The following is a 20,304-nucleotide window of genomic DNA, read 5'->3' on the forward strand; positions in this document are numbered from 1 at the left end:
TTTGGGGTAATTCATCAAGCCAAGCTAAAGTTTTTGGGGCACAAAAACGTGCAATAAGAGTTATATGTGGTGTGAACGAAAGAACATCCAGCAGAAGCCTATTTAGGGAACTATGGACACTAACTACTGCTTCCCAATATATTTATTCCTTAATGAAATTTGTCATTAAAAATATATCACTTTTTCAAACCAATAGCTCAATTCATGGAATCAGTACTAGAAATAAGAATTGCAGTAGCCACCAGAAAGATCGCGGGAGGCACACATCGGCATGGCGCGTCATAGACAGTAGTTGCCGCAAGTAAAGTCCCGTCCACCAGAGGGCACACGAGAATTCAGCCGCGCCCTCTGCTGGCGGAACAACAACAACTCAGGCAGCACGGGCTGTTCCCAGTCAGTTTTTACATCGGGCATGCCTACCAGACAGTTCCCGGTCTACACTATGTGAAGTGCGATGGACAACATGAATCGTTTTAATACAAGAATAATCTTCAAAAGGATTTAAAGTCACTTACTCTTGTACAAAAAGGTGTGCATTATTCAGGAACACACATCTTCAATAACTTGCCAGCAGCCATAAAAAGCTTAACAACCAATGAAATTCAGTTTAAGAGAAGCCTAAAAACTCCTTCTACTCCATTAAGTATTATAGTAGTTCTTTTACATGTTTATTACCTTATAAATAAATAAAAACTTTCTTATTTTAAATTCAGTGCATTAGTGTTTGCAAAATGATTCTTTCATATCATGTTCATTAAAAAACTGACGATCATTCCACTTGGAACCTGTGGAAGGTACATTAGCTTATTTGTTTGAGTTTTAAATATTTGTCATGTATTATTGTTTTTCTGACATGTTCCACATCCTGGAGGACCTCCTCACTACGGATGAATTGGAATGAGAGTAAATCTAATCTAATCTAATCTAATCTAATCAACAGCAGCACCAATGGTCTTTGATATCTTTGTCTTTTTGCACTTTTCTCTGTGATGTTTATGCTTTGTGTACATGTTCTACAATTCTGTAATAAAAATTGTTCTTCAACATACATCAAGTTAGTTACTGTTATTCCTTTGCCATAAAACTAAAGGAAGAGAATTATCACATTGGTGTCTCATTTTCAATTTTTCACCCATTATTTCAGAAACTATACATTTTGTGCACACTATGAACAATGAGCCACATGCAGTACAACACCCCCATGTTCTCTCATCAAGTTTTGCCTGTGGTCTGTGAATCTCAAGTGCAGCACCTACCTCATGTCACTTTTAAAGTGGAAAAGGGACATATCCTTCCTCATGTGACACAAGTGAGCCCTCTAACCTATCCAGGTTCACAGTTGTGCAAACCTAGTGCAATGTCTTCTGTGTCAGCACTCCACATCTTCCATTAACTGTTGAACATGTGTATTCAGGACTAGATATCACTGACTAATGTGGGGATAGTTTGTTCCATACATGGCTGTTGGTGACCAGTGGTAACGAGACTGGATGTTATTATGCTCAACATGTCTCTCAAGGTACTGTACATTCTCCGCTCCCATATACTACACATCTCCCGTTATTGCATTTCACTGCCATGGCTGCATCACCCACGACAGTCTACCACACTTCTGTGTCTTCCGTGCTGTGAGTTGTGAGATTTTGGCACCTCTCCCCTTCGTGGGGCCATGGGCAACGACGCATCACTTCACCTTCTCACCACACATGAAAGTACTCTGCTGATATATTCGACGACCAAGGTCATCCCTGCCACATCAGTCAACCATACTCTTGTGCCAGCCAAGTTGCACACTGCGTGTGGTCACCTGAGTGGTGCTGTTGGGCACCATCCATTTCTTATTCAAGATTTCACCCTCAGTGCCTCGATACCTACAAAACCTCACAGTGTTCCAATTCAACTTTCTCTGATGCAGATGTTCTCACCAGCAGGTTCCCTAAAATGTTCCACCCATGGATTCACATGTCGCTACAATTACTAATGGTATTTATCACAGAATCAGTACTACGGAGGGACCCCCTGATCCCCTGTATCACACAAGGCTTGCTACCTCAATCCCAAAACACTGCACTATGCTCAATCAGTCTTTGGTGAGGTACTTGATGCGGGCATTATATGACAATTACACAGCAGTTGATCTTCCACCATGCATGTCATCCAGAAGAAAATTGATACATTTAATCTGTGCAGGGCTACAGGCTTCTGAATCCTCACATTGTTTTGAACAATCATTCGATCCCACACAGTCATGACTTTGCCCAGCTGTTCAGAGGTGCACAAGTGTTCAGTGTACTCAATTGCTGCAAAGATTACCATCAAATTCCTGTGTTTAAGAACGACATCCACAAGACTGCTCTAATTACCACTGGTTTAATAAACATGGCCCAGACTTGGCAGCAGTATATTGTTTCTACATTGTTCAACCTCCCATTCGCATATACCTACTTGGGTGACATCTTGATTTCCCCTCCTATCCTGAGAAACACAAAGAGGATTTGGCTCCCCCTGAGAAACACAAAGAGCATTTGGCTCAAGTCCAGGAAACTCTCTACTCTGTAATAATGGTGTTGAAATTGCCGTGAAGTCACAATGTGATCAAAGAAAAAATATATAAATAAAAGAATTTTCTGATGTGGGTTGCATGCTTGTAGTTGGGTAAGTGTGAAGAACTAGGATGGCAGATATGACGTGATTAGGTGGAATCAGTATGTGTGAATTGGAATAGAGAGAAGGAGTGGGATATGGGGAGTGGGTGGTAGGATGAGGTAAGAGATCATGTGGCACAGGAACGGTGCAGGGAATAACGTGAAAATAGGGGAGAGTGGCACAGGGAGAGTGATCTGTTTTAAGGTATAGAATTAATGATATCAGCAGGAGTAAGTGGGACATGATATGCTGCATCAACAATCGGTGTGGTCTTGTAGGCATCTGTTGTGCGTCACTGAGATGGATGATACAGTGAAGCTTACAAATAGAGCATTTGCTGCAGTTCATAAGGCATCAAGATAAACACAGGAAAGAAGAGAGAGAAGAACAGATATTGAGTATAGCAATGCATTAGAATATAGTAACAAAAGAAACCAGCACTGTGTTAAGGATGGAAAAAAACCAGGTTGAAATGTAACAATATTATGAAAAGGATAGTTGCTACTCACCATATAGTGCAGATGCTGAGCCACATTGTCACAAATACAGGAGAGTGATGCAGGGAGAGTGATCAATTTCAAGGTATAGGATTAATGATATAGGTGGGAGTAATATGGAAAACTAAACTTACATCTGCAGAAAGAACCACAATCCACAACCTACAAAAGGATACCAACCTTATAATCCTACCTGCTGACAAAGGCTCCACTACTGTAGTTTCGAACCTCAAGAAGTACCTGGCAGAAGGACTCCACCAGCTGTCAGATACATCCCCCTACAAACTTTGCCACAGTGACCCCATTTCAGAAATCCAACAGGATCCCCAGGCTCTCCTTAGGCCCAACCTAGAACCTCTCCCCGAAATACATCTCTCTCCTCACCTCTACTACTCCCCGCACTCCTACCTTCAAGATGCTTCCTCAAGTTAATAAACCCAACCACCCAGGCTGCCCCATTGTGGCCGGTTACTGTGTTTCCACTGAGACGACCAACACCTACAGCCTATTACCCTCGACCTACCCTCCAACCGTTTCCTCCACTGACTCTCCATAGTTCCCGTTCCTTTACCACAAGGTGTCCTGCTCGTCACTATTGAGGCCCCCTCTCTTTACACTAACATACCTAATGCCCATGGCCTTACCACTATTGAACACTACCTTTCCCAACACCCAATGGATTTCAAGCCAACAACCCCCTTCCGAGTTGCCATGACCATCTATACCTCACACAAAATTCCTTCTCCTTTGACAGCATACTGTCTTCTGTAGTGGTCAATCCAAGGATTGGTTTGCAACAGCTACAATGGCAGCTTGTCTCCATTCTGTGCGTCTTTCAGCTTTTCTCTTCATTTCTTTATAGGTGTTACATCCCACATCTTTCACGATTTGATCCGTGTACCTCAGTCGTGGTCTTCCTCTTGGTCTTTTTCCCTCGACATATCCCTCTATGATTGTTTTCAGGAGTCCTTTATGTCATAATAGATGGCCTGTTAATTGCACTCTTTTTTTAACAATGAAACTCCAGAAGCTTCGCTTCTCACCTGCTCTTTCCAGAACCACTTCGTTTGTGACCTTGTCGATCCATAGCACGCCAGACTCCACACATATGATTTCAAAATTCTTTTCCTGATTTCAAGGCTGATGCTCTTAGATGTTAATATGTTTTTCTTCTTGTTAAAAGCAGCCTTTGCTTGAGCTATTCTACTTCTCACTTCTGCCTTGCTCCTTCCATCCCTGGTAATATTATTGCCCAGATAAGTAAATTTATCAACTTGTTCAAGCAGTTCATTGCCTACATGAACTTGGACTTTCACTTGATCTTCTTTGTTGCATGCCATTACTTTTGTTTTTGCTTTATTAATTCTCATATTATATTCTTCACCCATAACTTTATCCATTCTATTCAGTTGGCCTACAAGATCTTCTTCACTTTCAGCCAGGACAGCTATATCATCGGCATATCTTATCATATCTATTCGTTGGCCATGAATTACTACACCTGTCTGTGAATTTTCCCTTACTTTTTTCAGCGCCTCTTCAATGTATACGTTAAAGATAAGAGGGGATAGTGCGCAACCTTGTCGGACACCTTTCCGTATCTGCACCTCTTCTTGTTTTGTCCGTCCACGGATAACTGCTGTCTCGTTTTTGTACAGGTTCCATATCATTTTTCTATCTTTATGGTCTATTCCTACTTTTTTGAGTACCTCAAACATCTTATCCCATTTAACATTACCTACAAACAAATATCAGATATGCTTATTGGCACCTGCATGGCACCATCGTATGCCAGCTATAGATTGACCACCTAGAGGAATCCTTCCTAAACACCCAGAATCTCAAACTCCTCACCTGGTACAGATCCCCTAATAACATCTCTGTGATCTGGACTGAGGTGAGAACACCCTATCCACATTCTTCCAGGATGTCAATACCTTCTCCCTCGTTCGCTTCATCTGGTCCTACTCTATTCAACAAGTCACCTTCCTCGATGTTGACCTCTACCTCAAAGATGGCTATATCAGTACCTTGGTCCATACAAGACCTACCAACCACCAGGAATACCTCCACTTCAACAGCTGCCACTGATTCCATATCAAGAAGTCCCTTCCATACAGTCTAGCCATCAGTGGCCATCGCATCTGTAGTGACAAGTGGTCCCTTTCAAAATATACTGACTGAGGCCTCTCAAAATATATTCACTGAGGCCTTTACAGACCAGGATTACCCTCCCTTGTACAAAACCAGATCTCTCTGCCTTATCTTCCCACCACCTCCCAAGGTCCCAGCATCTGACCACAGATGAGCATCCCCTCATGACTCAGTACCATCCAGGACTGGAGCAATTGAATCACATTCTCTGCCAGGATTTTGACTGCTTCTCGTCTTGCCCTGAAATGAGAAATGTCCTACCCACTATCCTTCCCACCCCTCCCACATTGGTCATGGCTCATATCCCTGTAATAGACCTACATGCAAGAATTGCCCCATACATCCTCCCACCACCGCCTACTCGAGTCCAGTCACAAGCATCACCTATCTCATCAAAGGCAAGTCTACATCCGAAACCAGTAATGTGATCTACAGGCTAAGCTGCAACTGCTGTTCTGCATTCCACATAGGCATGACAACCAACAAGTTGTGTGTCTGCAAGAATGGCCACAGAGAAACTTTGGCCAAGAAACAACTGGCCCACCCTGTTGCTGAGAAAGTGACCCAACATGATGTTCCTCATTTCAATAATTCTTCACAGTCTGTGTCATCTGGATCCTTCCCACCAACACCATTTTTCTGAATTGTGCAGATGGGAACTCTTTCTGCAGTATACTGTCGTCCCATAACCCTCCTTGCCTCAACCTTTATTAGTCATTGTCCTTACCTATGTAGCTCCTTCCCTGTTACCAAGAAAGATGGTGCAGTGGCTAGCATGCTGGCCTTACATTTGGGAGGATGACAGTTCAAACACGCATCTGGCCATCCTCATTTAGATTTTCTGTGATTTCCCTAAATTGTTTCATGCAGAGGTTCCTTTGAAGGGACACAGTCGACTTCCATCGCCATCCTTCCCTAATCTGATGGGACTGATGACTTCACTGTTTGGCACTGCTGCTTGTAGTCTGGCTTCAGCTGCCGGAGTCTGTGGTCATGTGTATGTGAGTTGTGTTTCCGTGTGTGTGTGTGTGTGTGTGTGTGTGTGTGTGTGTGTGTGTGTGTGTGTGTTTTGTCTATTTTTGATGAAGGCTTTGTTGGCCGAAAGCTCATTTTATGACAGTATTTTTGTTCTGTCTATCTGAGATTCAGCGTTTGTGCTGTATGCTGTAGCAACTACCTTTTTCATAATATTATCACATTCCATCCTGGATTTTCCATTGTTTAATTTTGCCTCACAGCTTTTCTTTCATACTTACCCATGTGTTGTTTTCATTTGTTACTATTTTCTAATGCAACTGTGATGAAGCAAGCTGGGATATTTTTACTTCCCTCTTGTTTTGCCATCTGCCTCCTTAAATTCGTTTTTCACTTTCAACTAATTACCATTAACATACGTGAGTATAATCTGCATTTTCATAAGAGAAAGATTCGCCCTCAGTTTTGAAGAGTATAACACCAGATCTAATTTTGTGCTTAGTTTTATGTATGTAATTGATTTTCTAAATTATTTTGACTATTCCTAGTGAATACTTTCATGATAGGGTGAAATCAGTAACTGTTTCGTAACTTAAATTCTACTGTTGATGTATAAACAAATATAAATTCTATACTAATTATAAACATTTGGAAGACGAAATACTAGTAATCTTGAAGTCCCTATTTGGCTCTCTTCAAAAACATGTTAACAAAGCCCGTCCTTAATTAGTTACAAAGTAATTAACAGTTTTATCAAAAGCATTGTTTGCATAACTATGTATGTTAATTTCATAATTTAAACAAATAATTCGGCCTAACTCTTGTTCAATGTATTCATTCAGTTTAATGAGGTAAGATTTAATTGTAATTTCTGTAAATTAAACTTCGAACAATGTGTAGTTTCAGCACCTATTTTTGTGAGGATATATAAGGGCCCAATTTTTGGTCCCGAGTCAACAATGCTTCAACTTAACTGTGAAATAAGTGTTACACAATTAGGTCTCGCGTCCGTCAGCTGTCGTAATTTAATTTATTATTTATTGGTAATGTTTATAGTTGCCGACTTACATGGTGGGTCTTAATCAAAATATTTCATTCAATTTTGATTTACAATTAAACCCTTGTGTGAAGTTCTTCTTTTTAACAATATTAATCTTAAATTATTTGTTACGTTAATGAATGTTAGACTCGCTGAATCTTAAAACATGAGCATATAAGTTGAACAAAGGAATAAACTTTTCACATTAATTTCCTTGGCTAGTCAGTTCACTCTAAAGCAAAAAATCTTTAGTTATTAATTACAATTGCAGCCCCCACACGCGCGAGAATATTTCTTCTTACCTCCGTTAACCATTGCATTGTAGTCGGAGTTCTGGCTCTGGCCCTCGGCTGTGGTGTTGAAAATAAGAATCTTTTTGTATTTTCTGCAACATCGGACGGCTGTGGAGAAAAATGTATATTATGTTAATAGCGGGTGAGTTTTTCGCTTCTGCTAAATTTTATAAGTTAATATCACCACGTAATGGCGTTGTTGGCTGCATCGGCTGCTGCGATTGTCGCACTGTCAATTACTCGAATGCAGGTTAATTCAAGGAAGGCGGACATGAAATCGGGATCACCTCTTACAAATTAAAAGTGAACAATAATATTAAATCAGTATATTATCTGCTTAATTAGTACAAATATGCTTACATTTGCCAGCACTCGCAAGATGTCGGTCTACATGCAACCAAGACTAGAGAAGAAGTGAAGGCTACCAAAAGATTACCAAAAGAGTGTATCGTGTCATCTCTTTAGACCATTTTGTTATATTTCTTTGCCCTTGGAAGTTGCACAGAGAAATTATTATAATACGGATACATGAGAAAAATGTATATTATTCAATTTTTAAATGTCTCTTCTTTATAAATACTGTTTTTCAAATCCTTATTATTTTGCAGGGGACGCTATATAGGTCATGTGTTAAAACAATGAAAGTGTCTGCTCCATACATACCTTTCTATTCATCAAGAGCTGTGAACTTTGTGGTTAAGTTTTTACTGCTTGTAGATGTTCAATAGTAAACTATTGTAGCAGTATGTGTAAGTTTGCCTGCAAACTATTAATGAGGCTTATCGAAAGTTAAAAAATAGTGCACTGGCCAAATAACTGTGTATTATGGGGGGGTTGTGAGCAGTGAAATTAAAGTACGGTGAAACGCAACTGTTCTCCTGTCGGCTACATTGTTTACAGTAGTCAGTGTCAGAATTACAAACCCAATTTTTCAGTCTGCATAGCAATGCAGGACGTCGACACCAAGGACAGTCAACGAAGAAATAAAGAAGGCAAACCATCACACAGTGTCTGTCCTTTTTTCTCTTCTTTCCTGTGTTTGTCTTGTTACCTTACAAACTGCATTGCACACTCTATTTATGAGTCACACTGTATCAACCATCTCAGTCATGCACAACAGATCATGCGCATTGTTGATGTAGCATCTTATGTCCCACGTTACACCTGCCGATATCGTTAATCCTATACCTTGAAACTGTTCACTCTCCCTGTATCACTCTCTCATATTTCCACATGTTATTTCCTGCACCTTTCCTCTGAAACACTGTCTCTATCTCATTCTACAAACCCCTCCCCACCCCTTTCTCCCTCTCCTCTGTATTACAGTTTGCAGCTACTAATTCCACCTAATCCAGTCATATCTGCCGTCCTCGTTCTTCACACTCAACCAACTACAGGCATGCACCCCACATTGGAAAATTCTTTTATTTATATATTTTTTCCATGATCTCTTTGTGTCTTCACGCAATTTCAGATGGTTTTCCCTGTTCACTACTGACATACTCCCATATTTCATCTTGTTTCCCATTATTTCATCCGTTTCACCCTTTCCGGGGTTTTTCCCACTTATTTGGGTGTATGTTTGCTAATTTTTTTGGATGTAATTCTACTTTATTTACATTTTTTCCACCACTGTGCATCCTTGCTCCTTCCATTGGCATCAATACTGCAAAGCTTCCTTATCCCTAGTGAGAACCCAGTCCCACACACTGTACCTACACTGCTGCTTGGCTCATGGACCCCCCCCCCCCCCCCCCCCCCCAAATGGACTTCCCATTAAATTACCAAACTTCAGCTGCCATCCTCCCTTCCACAATGACCTCCATCTTTTCCGATTCAACATAGTCCTGTAAAACCACATCAGTCAATCCCAAACCTCCTTGCAAAACCTTCTCTCCATCAGTAAAATTCTCCTGCTATTCAATCCCAAATTCCTGGGTCCCCTAACACACATTGAAACTCTTGCCCTCCAGGAACTAGACCAACATGCAGATTGCCATGTCATAAAACTCTCCGCCCTGCTCACTTCCTACTCCCACCTTGGATTACAACTGTCCACCACCTCTACAACAACCTCCAAACCTCCACCACATCCCCTCATAGCTAAGAAATGGTGTCTCGCAGACCTGCTACATTTACCCCACCTTCCAAAATCCCCTCCCACCACCCACACGGAATCCAGAACCTAAACAGACACGAAACACAGTAGCAAACATTACCCCAAAAGCCTTAGCCCTGTGGAAATATCAGTCCTATCCAAAGGCCTCACCTTTCGCCCCACTATCAAATTCAATCATGCAGTACTTAAAGACCTTCTCTCATCCGGTCTCTAAAGGGAAACAGTTTTTCACAACCAATCCTAACAATCAGACTCAAACAAAGACCAATGTTGGACCCTGTATGACTCAGTTCACTCCTCAGTTTTAACCTTGATTCACCCCCAATACCCCCAAATCACACCTGTTAACTTTTCAGAATTTCTTACCTCGATCCTTGCCTCACCCTCATTTCCCAAAGCCCTCAATATGCACACTAACCTTACATCCACAGAAATAATCACAATCCAGCACCTAAAAGCTGGTCCTGACCTTATAATCCTACCTACTGCCAAAGGATTCACAGCCATTATTTTGAACTGCAAGGATTACCTGGCAAAAGGATTCTGCCAGCTGTCACATTCATCCACTAATAAACCCTGCTATAGTGACCCCATTCCAGAAATCCAGGATCTCCAGTCTCTCCACAAATCCTTAGGCCCATCCCAGAACCTCTTCCCAGAGGCCATCTGTCTCCTCACCCCTACCACTGGCCATAGTCCTACCAACCACCCAGGAATGCCCCATTGTGGCCAGTTACTGTGCCCCAACTTAGAGAATTTCTGCTCTCGTAAACCAACATCTTCAGCCTATTACTGCAACCTACTCTCCTACAGAAAAGATACCAACTATTTCCTCCACCAACACTCCACAGTTCCTGTTCCTTTGCCTTACGGTGGACTGCTTGTCACTTTTAATGTCACCTCCTTTTACACTAACATCCCTAATGGCCATGACCATACTGCAATTGAACACTATATTTCCCAGTGCCTGATGGATTCCAAACCAACACCCTCCTCCCTAGTTAGAATGACCAACTATATCCTCACCCACAATTACTTCTCCCCTCACCCACAATTACTTCTCCTTTGAAGGCATTACCTACAAAACAATTTGGAGAATGGCTATGGGCACCCACATGGCACCACGCTTTGCCAACCTATTCACCTGGTTCAGATTCATTGATGACATCTTTGTAATCTGTATTGAGGGTGAGAATACCTTATCCACATTTCTCCAGAACCTCAACACCTTCTCCCCCATTCACTTCACCTGGTTCTACTCAACCCACCAAACCACTTATCTAGATGTTGACTTCCACCTCAAAGATGGCTACATCAGTACCTCTGTCCATATAAAACCTACCAACCACCAGGAATACGTGCACATCGACAGCTGCCACACATTCCACAACCAAGAAGTCCCTTCCATACAGCCTAGCTACCCATGGCTGTCGCATCTGCAGTGACGAGTGGTCCCTCTCAAAAAACACCAACGCTCTCACTGAGGCCTTTACAGACCAGAAGTGCCCTCCCAACCTTGTATAAAAACATATCCCCCATGCCTTATCTCCCCAGTGACCCACCACCTACCAAAGTCCTTCCATCCGGGCCACAGAGGAGCATTTCTCTCGTGACTCAGTACCATCCAGGACTGGAGCAACTGAATCACATTCTCCGCCAGAGTTTTTGATTACCTCTCTCATTGCCCTCAAATGAGATATGTCCTACCCACTGTCATTCCAACCCCTCCCGCAATGGTATTCCGCTGGCCACTGAACCTAACTCTATATGGCATAGAAAGGGGGTAAAATGTGCTGCTGTAAAACTTTTCAATAAATTACAAGATGAAATAAAATGTCTGAATGACAGCAGTAATAGTTTCAAAAAGAAACTAAAATCATATCTCCTTGACAACTATAGATGAATTCTTGAATAGGAATAAATAAATCTATAGATATAATATATGCATTTTGAGCCATTTAAGGAAATGGGGTAGATAAAAAAATTCTAAGCTTACAAAAGAAACCTTTATTCATGAGTGCATTTCTTATGTACTTGACACATTCCACATCACAGTAGTTACTGTGAGAGTGATCAATGGGAACAAGTAACTAACTAACTATCCTCGTCCATCCCTACAAAACCCCTGCTCCCAACCCATTGACTCATGGCTCATATGCCTTTAATAGACCTAGATGTGCAAAACCTGTCCCATACATCCTCTCACGATCACCTATGCCAGTTCAATCACAAAAATCAATCTGTCCCATCAAAGTCAGGGTTACCTGTGAGGCCAGTCATGTGATCTACAAGCTAAGCTGCAATGCTGTTCTGCACGCTACAAACTGTGGCCAAGAAAACACTGGACCACCCTGTTGCTGAGCATGCCGCCCAACACGACGTTCTTCAATTTAATGATGCTTCACAGGCTGTGCCATCTGGATCCTTCCACCAAAGCTTTTTTTCTGAATTGCGCAGATGGGAACTCTCCCTGCAATATATCCTATGTTCCCATATCCCTCCTGGCCTCAACCTTCGTTAGTGATTGTCCTTATGCATCTAGTCCCTTTCCTGTTCCCATTCCAGCACTACACAGCCCTCTGTTCTGCCAACACATCCAGTGTTCTTATTTCTCTCCTTTTCCACCTCCCCCCCCCCCCCCCCCCCCCCCCCCCCCTCCCTCTCACCCACCCTTCGACTAACCTCCCGACAGCACCTAGCTGCCCTACCCTCTCTCCACCTTATCCCTGTGTGCTCTCACTAGCATCACTTTATCGTCCCCCACCCCTACTTTGCTATCTCTCCCTCTCTCCACCCCAGCCTCCTCCTTACCCAGTTCCCTCTCCCATCATGCACTGCTGCTTGTAGTCTGGCTTCAGCTGTCGGAGACTGTGACCATGAGTGCATGAGTTGCATTTTGTGTGTGTGTGTGTGTGTGTGTGTGTGTGTGTGTGTGTGTGTGTGTGTGTGTTGTATTTTCGACAAAAACCTTTTTGGCCGACAGCTCATTTTACGACAGTCTTTTCATTGTGCCTATCTGTGACTCAGCATATTTGCTATATGATGAGTAGCAACTATCCTTTTCATAATATTTTAAAATTATCCTTATAAGATCATTTGGGGTGATGAGATCACTTTTACATTAAATAATGCAATTAATCATCACATTTGTACCTATTTGGCAGCTGAGAATACTCACGTGACAGTCAAACACCTTGTGAACATACCAATAGTTACAGTGTGGTGCATTTATCAGCGTAGAGTGACTGATGAAAATTACCTGAACTTACTACAAGAATACACCATGCTATGTCTTGAATTGATGTTTCGGGATGGAGAATGGTATTTACAGCAGGACGGAGCGTTTCCCCAATACCATTGCGACGTAAGGGCCTACTTTGATGAACACCTACTGGACAGGTGGATAGGACAAAGAGGTAGTACGGAGTACACTTCAGGTCTCCCAGATTTGACCCTGTTATATTTTTTCTGTGGGGGCATATGAAGCACAATGCATATAGCACAAGACCAGGTTCTATCAATGAGTTAAAAGCAGCCTTCGAAAACGAATGTGCCAAAATATGAACTGCAACGATGGCCAAAAATTTTGTCACTTGCAATAAATGGCTGGTTTCTACATTTGTTTACAATATTTTGAATTTTTTTGTGTCTTAATAAATACTAGTGTTACAGTCCTAAAAAGAGTGTATACAATTTTGGGACACACTGTGTAATATGGTTTAGAATAAAAAATATTCATGACTGCACAAGTTTCATAAACAAATAACATGCCATATAAAAGGAGAGTAAAGACAATTGTAGAATGAGCTCACATGACATACTGCTATTATTAAACAAATGAGGAATTTCTTATAAACAAAAAACATCATACCAGAATGGTGTTGTACCAAAGCAGAGAGTCCACCACAATTACACAACAAGATTAGCCTTTGCATGATAGTTTATGATGATGACGATGAAGTCCCATACTCTGCGATGAAGCGTAGGGGAACGATGCGGGAGACCCGCACCGCCGTACTAGGCAAGGTCCTAGTGGTAGCCATTGCCTTCCTCCGACCGTAATGGGGATGAATATTGATGATGAAGACGACACAACAACACCCAGTCATCTCGAGGCAAGAAAAACCCCTGACCCCGCCGGGAATCGAACCCGAGACCCCGTGCTCGGGCGAGAATGCTACCGCGAGACCACGAGCAGTGGATAAAAAAATAGTTTATATTAATGCTTTTTATTTATAAGTGTTGGTAAGAAATTCTGGTAATATAATGTCGTGAATGTGTCATTTGACTAAAGCCGTAATGCAAGGTATGAAGAATCCCTCATATGATTTCCATATTTTTGGATCCCTGGAGGAAGATGTTCTTGGCCATTGACTTGCTTTGGATGAATAGGTGCACGTCTGGGTACAATCATGGTTCTATAGGCAACCACAAACATTTTTCTATGAAGGCATTGACCATCTTGTCTCACAGTGGGATAAATGTATTGAAAGTTATGATGATTACTTTTGAAATAACAGGTTAGTTTTCTTTTTTTGAATCTGTCTCATTTTCATTTGACTGCCTCTTATAATTTCAAATGGTGTTCTAGCACTTAAGAATTAACATGACTCAAGTATTGGTCAAGTGACCAAGTTGAGGAAGAAGAGAGAAGGGCAGGTTTAAATATCTTTGGTAAGTGTAATAACTGTGCTGCCTAAATGCCTCTGGTTTTAGCCTGTGACAATGTGATAGTTGACCTTATTCATTTGTGGTAAAATAGTTAGCAATTGTGAAAATACATTTTATTCATTGTGAGTTAGCAAGAACAATTGTACTGATCTTCTTATGAGACTCTGTTATTCAGTAGCATGTGTGAACTAAATACATGTGGGTAATTAATTGTCATTAGCAAGTACTGGACCACACCACTGCTCAAGTAAAACATTACCTACATAGGAACTAACTGTGTAATTGCACTGCTATACTAAAATCATGTTTAATTATTGTGGATATTAGTCCCTGTACAGCTGCCAATTTAGGGAATGTGTTTGTGGACTGTAATAAAATTAAAGTTCAGGCAAAATCAGTATTAGCACACATCGCTGTCCCAACAGACCATTTCCAGTTTCTTATTTGATGTTTCATATTTAATCGTGCTTTTAACTGTTGATGGACTGTTTGATAGGCTGGAGTATCGAAACTTTTTGGCAGAGTAGAACTGTGTGCCCGGCCAAGATTTGAACTCGGGACCTTTGCCTTTCGCAGGCAAGTAATCTAGCACCTGAGATACCCAAGCACAACTCAAGACCCTTCCTTATAGCTTTACTTCTGGAAGCACCTCTTCTCCTACCTTCCAAACTTCACAAAAGTTCTCCAGTGAAACTTGCGGGAATAGCACTCCTGGAAGAAAAGTTATTGCAGAGACATGGCAGAGACTTCCACAGCCTGGAAGGTATTTCTGGAATGAACTTTTCACTCTGCCCCTTGGCAGATTAAAACTGTGTGCCAGGCCAAGACTCAAACTCAGGACTTTGAAGGTAGAGCGCTTGCCTGGGACAGGCAAAGATCCCTAGTTCGGCAAAGATCCCTAGTTTGAGTCAGTCCAGCACACAGTTTTAATCTGCCAGGAAGTTTCATATCAGTGCACACTCCACTGCAGGGTGAAAATTTCATTCTGGCTGGATTATTATTACTGAATTTATATAGGATACAATGCAATGGCAACAGCCAGCCCCTAGACCAATAGTTGAGCCATGAAATGTATAAATGGTTATGAACTTAGCCACTGGGAGTCGTATCAGACACATCACTATTGGTTGGTCTCATCAGTGAATAATCAGCAGTAACATGTTACATTGCAATGGGGCAGGCTCATCCAGAGTAGAACTGTAATCTGCATCCCATTCCACGGTCTAGTTTGAGATTGGGTGTCGCAGTAAATGTTTAGGCCTTTGAACAGTCTGTGAGGGAGCTCTGAGCAGACCTTGCAGTGCAATCATTGTGCATAGGTCAATGTAGTGTATAGCAGTAAATATTTAGGCCTGTATGGGAGCTCTGAGCTACAGGCTTAGCAGTGCAATCATTGTCCATAGGTGTATGTTCCTTACAGCAGAAGGCCACATATGTGCAATAAGCGGAGTAAATGCCAATTTCATGTTTTCTGCTGCTGTCTCTGCTGCACACATCCAGAATGCTAATGTTTGCGTTACTTTTCACAGAGTTGCCAAGTATGTGCCACTGCAGTCATCATGGGCTGCCACTGACGACACCAATGCCTGCTGGTACAGCAGCTTTTCTTTGCTGTTCCACTGCACCCACATGCTGCTACCAGTCCACACTGCTGTCATTGTCACTGCTCCTGCCTGATAATGATGCAGCCATTGGGTCATACGAATAAAACAGAAAATATGCTTTATACTCAAAATTTCGGTGAACATTCTCAGGTTCGCAAGAATAAAGTGGATCAGACAATATGCTCCACTTGAGAATGTTCTCACAGTATGAATAAAACTGTGGGGGCAAGCTGCTTAAAACAAAGAACAGAACAGCCTTCAATGCCAGTGGTAACAGTCATGTGTGGGTAAGGTGTGCTTCCTTGTGTGTGTGTGTGGAGGGGGGGGGGGGGGGGGGGGGTGCACACATGCCTGTTTGCTTTGCACAAGAAGGCTTTGGCCCAAAGCTATAATGTGTAACAGTCTTTTCGTTGTGCCTGTCTGCAACTCAGCAGGTCATCTGTATGGTGACATTCCAGACTGGAGTTTCCACTGTTTGTTCTCCCAAAATAGTCTGCAGCTAGCGAGTAGCTGTTTAACACAGCCCCTGCTAAATGAGTAAACGATTAACACTTATATGAATTCTGTTTCTGGTGTTCATTCATGCAACAGCTATCTGCAATCTCTCCATGAAAATATGCATATCAATGTCCACACAAATTCAGGAATGTTGTTGTCTTTTTCTGTAAGACGGTATTTTTTTCAATGATGTATTGTGTAAATACGAACAATGTTCTGTGCCACATACAATCACTATGTTTAGGTGGCTTTTTACGCCTATTATTGATTTTTGAACAGTGTTTTTAAATTTGTGCTTCAACAACTTTACAATTTATCTGATGAATTCTTTCACTGGATTCTTGTTTGTTTGTGAGTGATAATATGGTTTATGCACTATTTTTCGTACAAAGTTAATAAACTGGTCATTGTCTGAAAAATAGAACACTGAGAATAATGAATCAAAAAGTGAAACCAAACTTGTGGTGTTATGTACGTTATCCATCCAATACCTTAAGTTTTTCAGCTTTATGGCTACAGACTGATGTTTTACCAAAGGAGTGGTGGAGAATAGACTACAGAAATGATTTTGGTCCATTTTCAGCTTACACTCAACAGTTACATAGAAAGTGCTTAGTACATAAAGCATACATTTATCTTTCTGTTACAAATGCTGTAAAATTTGTTAAGGAAAAAGGATAACTGTAAATGATACGGGTAATATAACTTCTATTATAAAGACCAACAAAATGAAAAGTTGCATTTTATTAAGGTAGATAGAAAAGAACACTACATTTTATTCTCTGAAGCATTTTATCCTCTCAAGCAAATTCGTGCAGAGTCTCACATGTACCAATATCGAATTGTCATTTCTAGCTGGTTTTTGGTTTTGTGTGCTCCTCCCAGTCTGAGTAACCACCTTTGTAGTGTTTTGCCCTGAAACAATGAAGTTCATCTCTTGTAATGTTATCCTTATGAATGTGGACCACTTTAGAAAAACAAATACATATTTTACAAAAGAATCAGTATGGTTATTAAAATCCTTCAAGCAATGAAACAAAACAATGTTAGAACAATGCTGTATTATCAAAAACTCTAAAATAAACAAAATTTGATTTATTGGTATAAGTGTTGGATTCCACCAGATTAAAGGAAAATACAGTACAATGGAAAGCAGGGATACAACTTGCACGTTCCGAATGGAAGGAAGTGGCAGTCAATATCCTAAATCAGTAGACATACATGCTGGGTGACATGAATGGAAAGCAACAATTGAAATTTTTTTAAAAAAATCCAATTTCCCGTTGACTGTAGAAATCATTTATTTTTACTATTGCAATTTTGGCCTTAAGGCCATTATTAAGTGGTATACTGCCAAAGGCAGTCAATCTTTATAAATCCTCTGACACATGTACTTGTCATTACCACATCTGAGCCTTTTTAACAATGTTAACATCTTAAAACAAATATCATAAACCTTAAGTGAATAGTGAAACAAATAATTCTACAGTTAATGCTGAATATGTTGTCTGTTCAAAAGTTCTATATGACTGTAAATGCCAACCATGAGAATTTAAACAACTGAAATGATCCACATGGAGAACCACTCTCTTCAAACGCTCATAAAATTTAAATTTGTTGCCTGTACATAAAATGCCATTAATTGTCACAAAAGGAAAAACAATCCCTTTTGAAGACATTGTGGCATTGATAGCCATTATAAAACACAACAACTCACACATAAATGCAAAAGGAGTTTATATATCTGCTACACTCCATATAAATCACAACATAACTAACTTATACACATTCAGAGATGAACTAAAAGCATTCCTCACTATCAATGCAATGTGTAAACATAATAGATTTGAAAGTAATATAGGAGGTCTGTTCGAAAAATTCCAGAAATTTGTCCACAAAATTTTTCTACGATTACCTTTTACTTATTGTGCATGGTCTCCTTCAAAATACTCTCCTCCACCATTGACACACAGCTCTTGATGCAGTTTCCACTTCCGGAAGCAGTCTTGTTATGCTTCTTGCTGTATTGTGCAATGCGCTGTCTGCGAATTTTCTTTTATCGATGCAAATCTTTGTCCTTTCGATGGTGTTTTCAACTTTGGAAATAAAAAAGTCTCTGCAAGGGCCATGTCTGGTGGCACAGCGGTTTAATTTTTTTGTGCATTAGTCACGCACCATCAGGGGTAAATGTGCGGGAGCATCATCGTGATGCAAGCCCCATGAATTGCCACATTTCAGGCTGTTTCCTTCTCTCAGGCATTGTGACACACCCTGATAGTACCATCGATTAACAGTTTGTCCCTGTGGCATGACTTCATGATGAACTAATCCTTCAAAGTCAAAGAAAACTATCAGCATGGCTTTGACACTTGACCTATCCTGATGAGCGTTTTTTGGTCTTGGAGAACCTTTCCTGACCCACTGTGAACACTGAACCTTAGTCTCAACATCATAACTGTAGATTCATGTCTGAACACCAATTATGATTCTCTAAAGGAACATCTCATTCTCATTTGCACAACCCAAAAGCTCTTCACAGATTGTGAGGCGCCGTTCTTTCTGGTCGTGACTCATGGGCTGTGGCACGAACTTGGTGGCAACATGATGCATTCCAAGATGCTGTGTGAGGATTTCATGGCATAATCCAGCTGAAATGTTACATTCAGCAATCTCTCGGACAGTCAGTTTTCCATTCCCAAGCACAATTCGTTGATGTTCCTGAATGAGCATTCATTTTTAACTTTCATCTGGCCTTTCTTAAACCGATGAACCATTCATAATACCAAGTATGGTTTAAGCATTCATCACCGTAGGCTATCTGCATTTGGTGAGTCTCTGTAAAGGTTTTCTTGAGTTACAAGCAAAATTTAATGCAGACACCTTGCTCCTCTAACTCTGCTATCTTGAAATTCGCAAACTGTGTGATGTTCTACTCAATGCAGCACTGAACAATAACTAGCAGACATACAACAATGAAACTTCCAGAGTTATACATTAAGCACAGGTGTGTACAGGGATGCCAACCACATTTCGCTCCGACACACCATTGGTAAGAAATTACAAATGTTCTGGGGAATTTTTTAAATAGACCTCGTAAGCACGGGGTGATAAAAAAGTTTCCATTCTAAAGCCACACAGTCTAGAATCAGTATGCCAATCATGCAAAATAACAGTGAACACTGAGGCAATCATCCCATTGACACACCAAGTTGAAAAGGTTCCTTGAATGGATGAGCCTGGCCTCCCAAATTGGCCAGTACCTTGTGTTGAACTGTGACCAATACAGAACTTCCCAGAGGTTTTGCCTTAATTGCACACTGTAATTTCCACAGCATTGTGCAGTACCATTCACCAGTCATGGAGACACAAAGTTCCTTGAATGGATGAGCTGGCCTCCCAGACTGACAAGTGGCTTGTGCTGAATTGTGACCAGCGTGGAACTTGTTATACTATTTCCCAAAGGTGGTTTTTGACAGACATCCTGCCCCATACACATACTTCATTTTCCCATCAAAGTCTACTGGTGTTTGTCCTTCGGCAGGAAGAAAATAATTACAGTATGCTGGTCCTGTTTGAGTGCATTTGGTAAAAATGTCACCACAGTTCACAATTCCGCATCCACTTCAGAAAGACATGAATGTTACACTAATCCAGTGCCTACAAGTCAGTGTTTATATACCTGTATCAGAGTAGTGCTAAGTTGCATACAGGCTACAGCAATGCCCTCAATTCCAAACTTTTTGATCGCTTCTTATATTGTCAGATGGTTCTTGATGATGATGATGAATGATTTTACTATGAGCAGAAG

At 41.0% G+C, this 20,304-nt stretch overlaps 1 protein-coding gene across 2 annotated transcripts in view; it reads right to left on the bottom strand.

The window, feature by feature from the left end:
- Window positions 1–17,222: 17,222 nt before the first annotated feature.
- LOC124781662 (thiosulfate:glutathione sulfurtransferase-like) overlaps window positions 17,223–20,304 on the bottom strand; it is a 312,880-nt gene continuing 309,798 nt past the window's right edge. For both annotated transcript variants that reach the window (XM_047253879.1, XM_047253878.1), the window contains one exon: window positions 17,223–17,411. In XM_047253879.1, coding sequence (XP_047109835.1) covers window positions 17,348–17,411 — 64 coding nt within the window. In that variant the 3' untranslated portion in view covers window positions 17,223–17,347. The remainder of the gene's footprint in view (window positions 17,412–20,304) is intronic.

The sequence above is a fragment of the Schistocerca piceifrons genome, chromosome 1, assembly GCF_021461385.2.
Source record: "Schistocerca piceifrons isolate TAMUIC-IGC-003096 chromosome 1, iqSchPice1.1, whole genome shotgun sequence".
NCBI classification, from domain to species: domain Eukaryota; kingdom Metazoa; phylum Arthropoda; class Insecta; order Orthoptera; family Acrididae; genus Schistocerca; species Schistocerca piceifrons.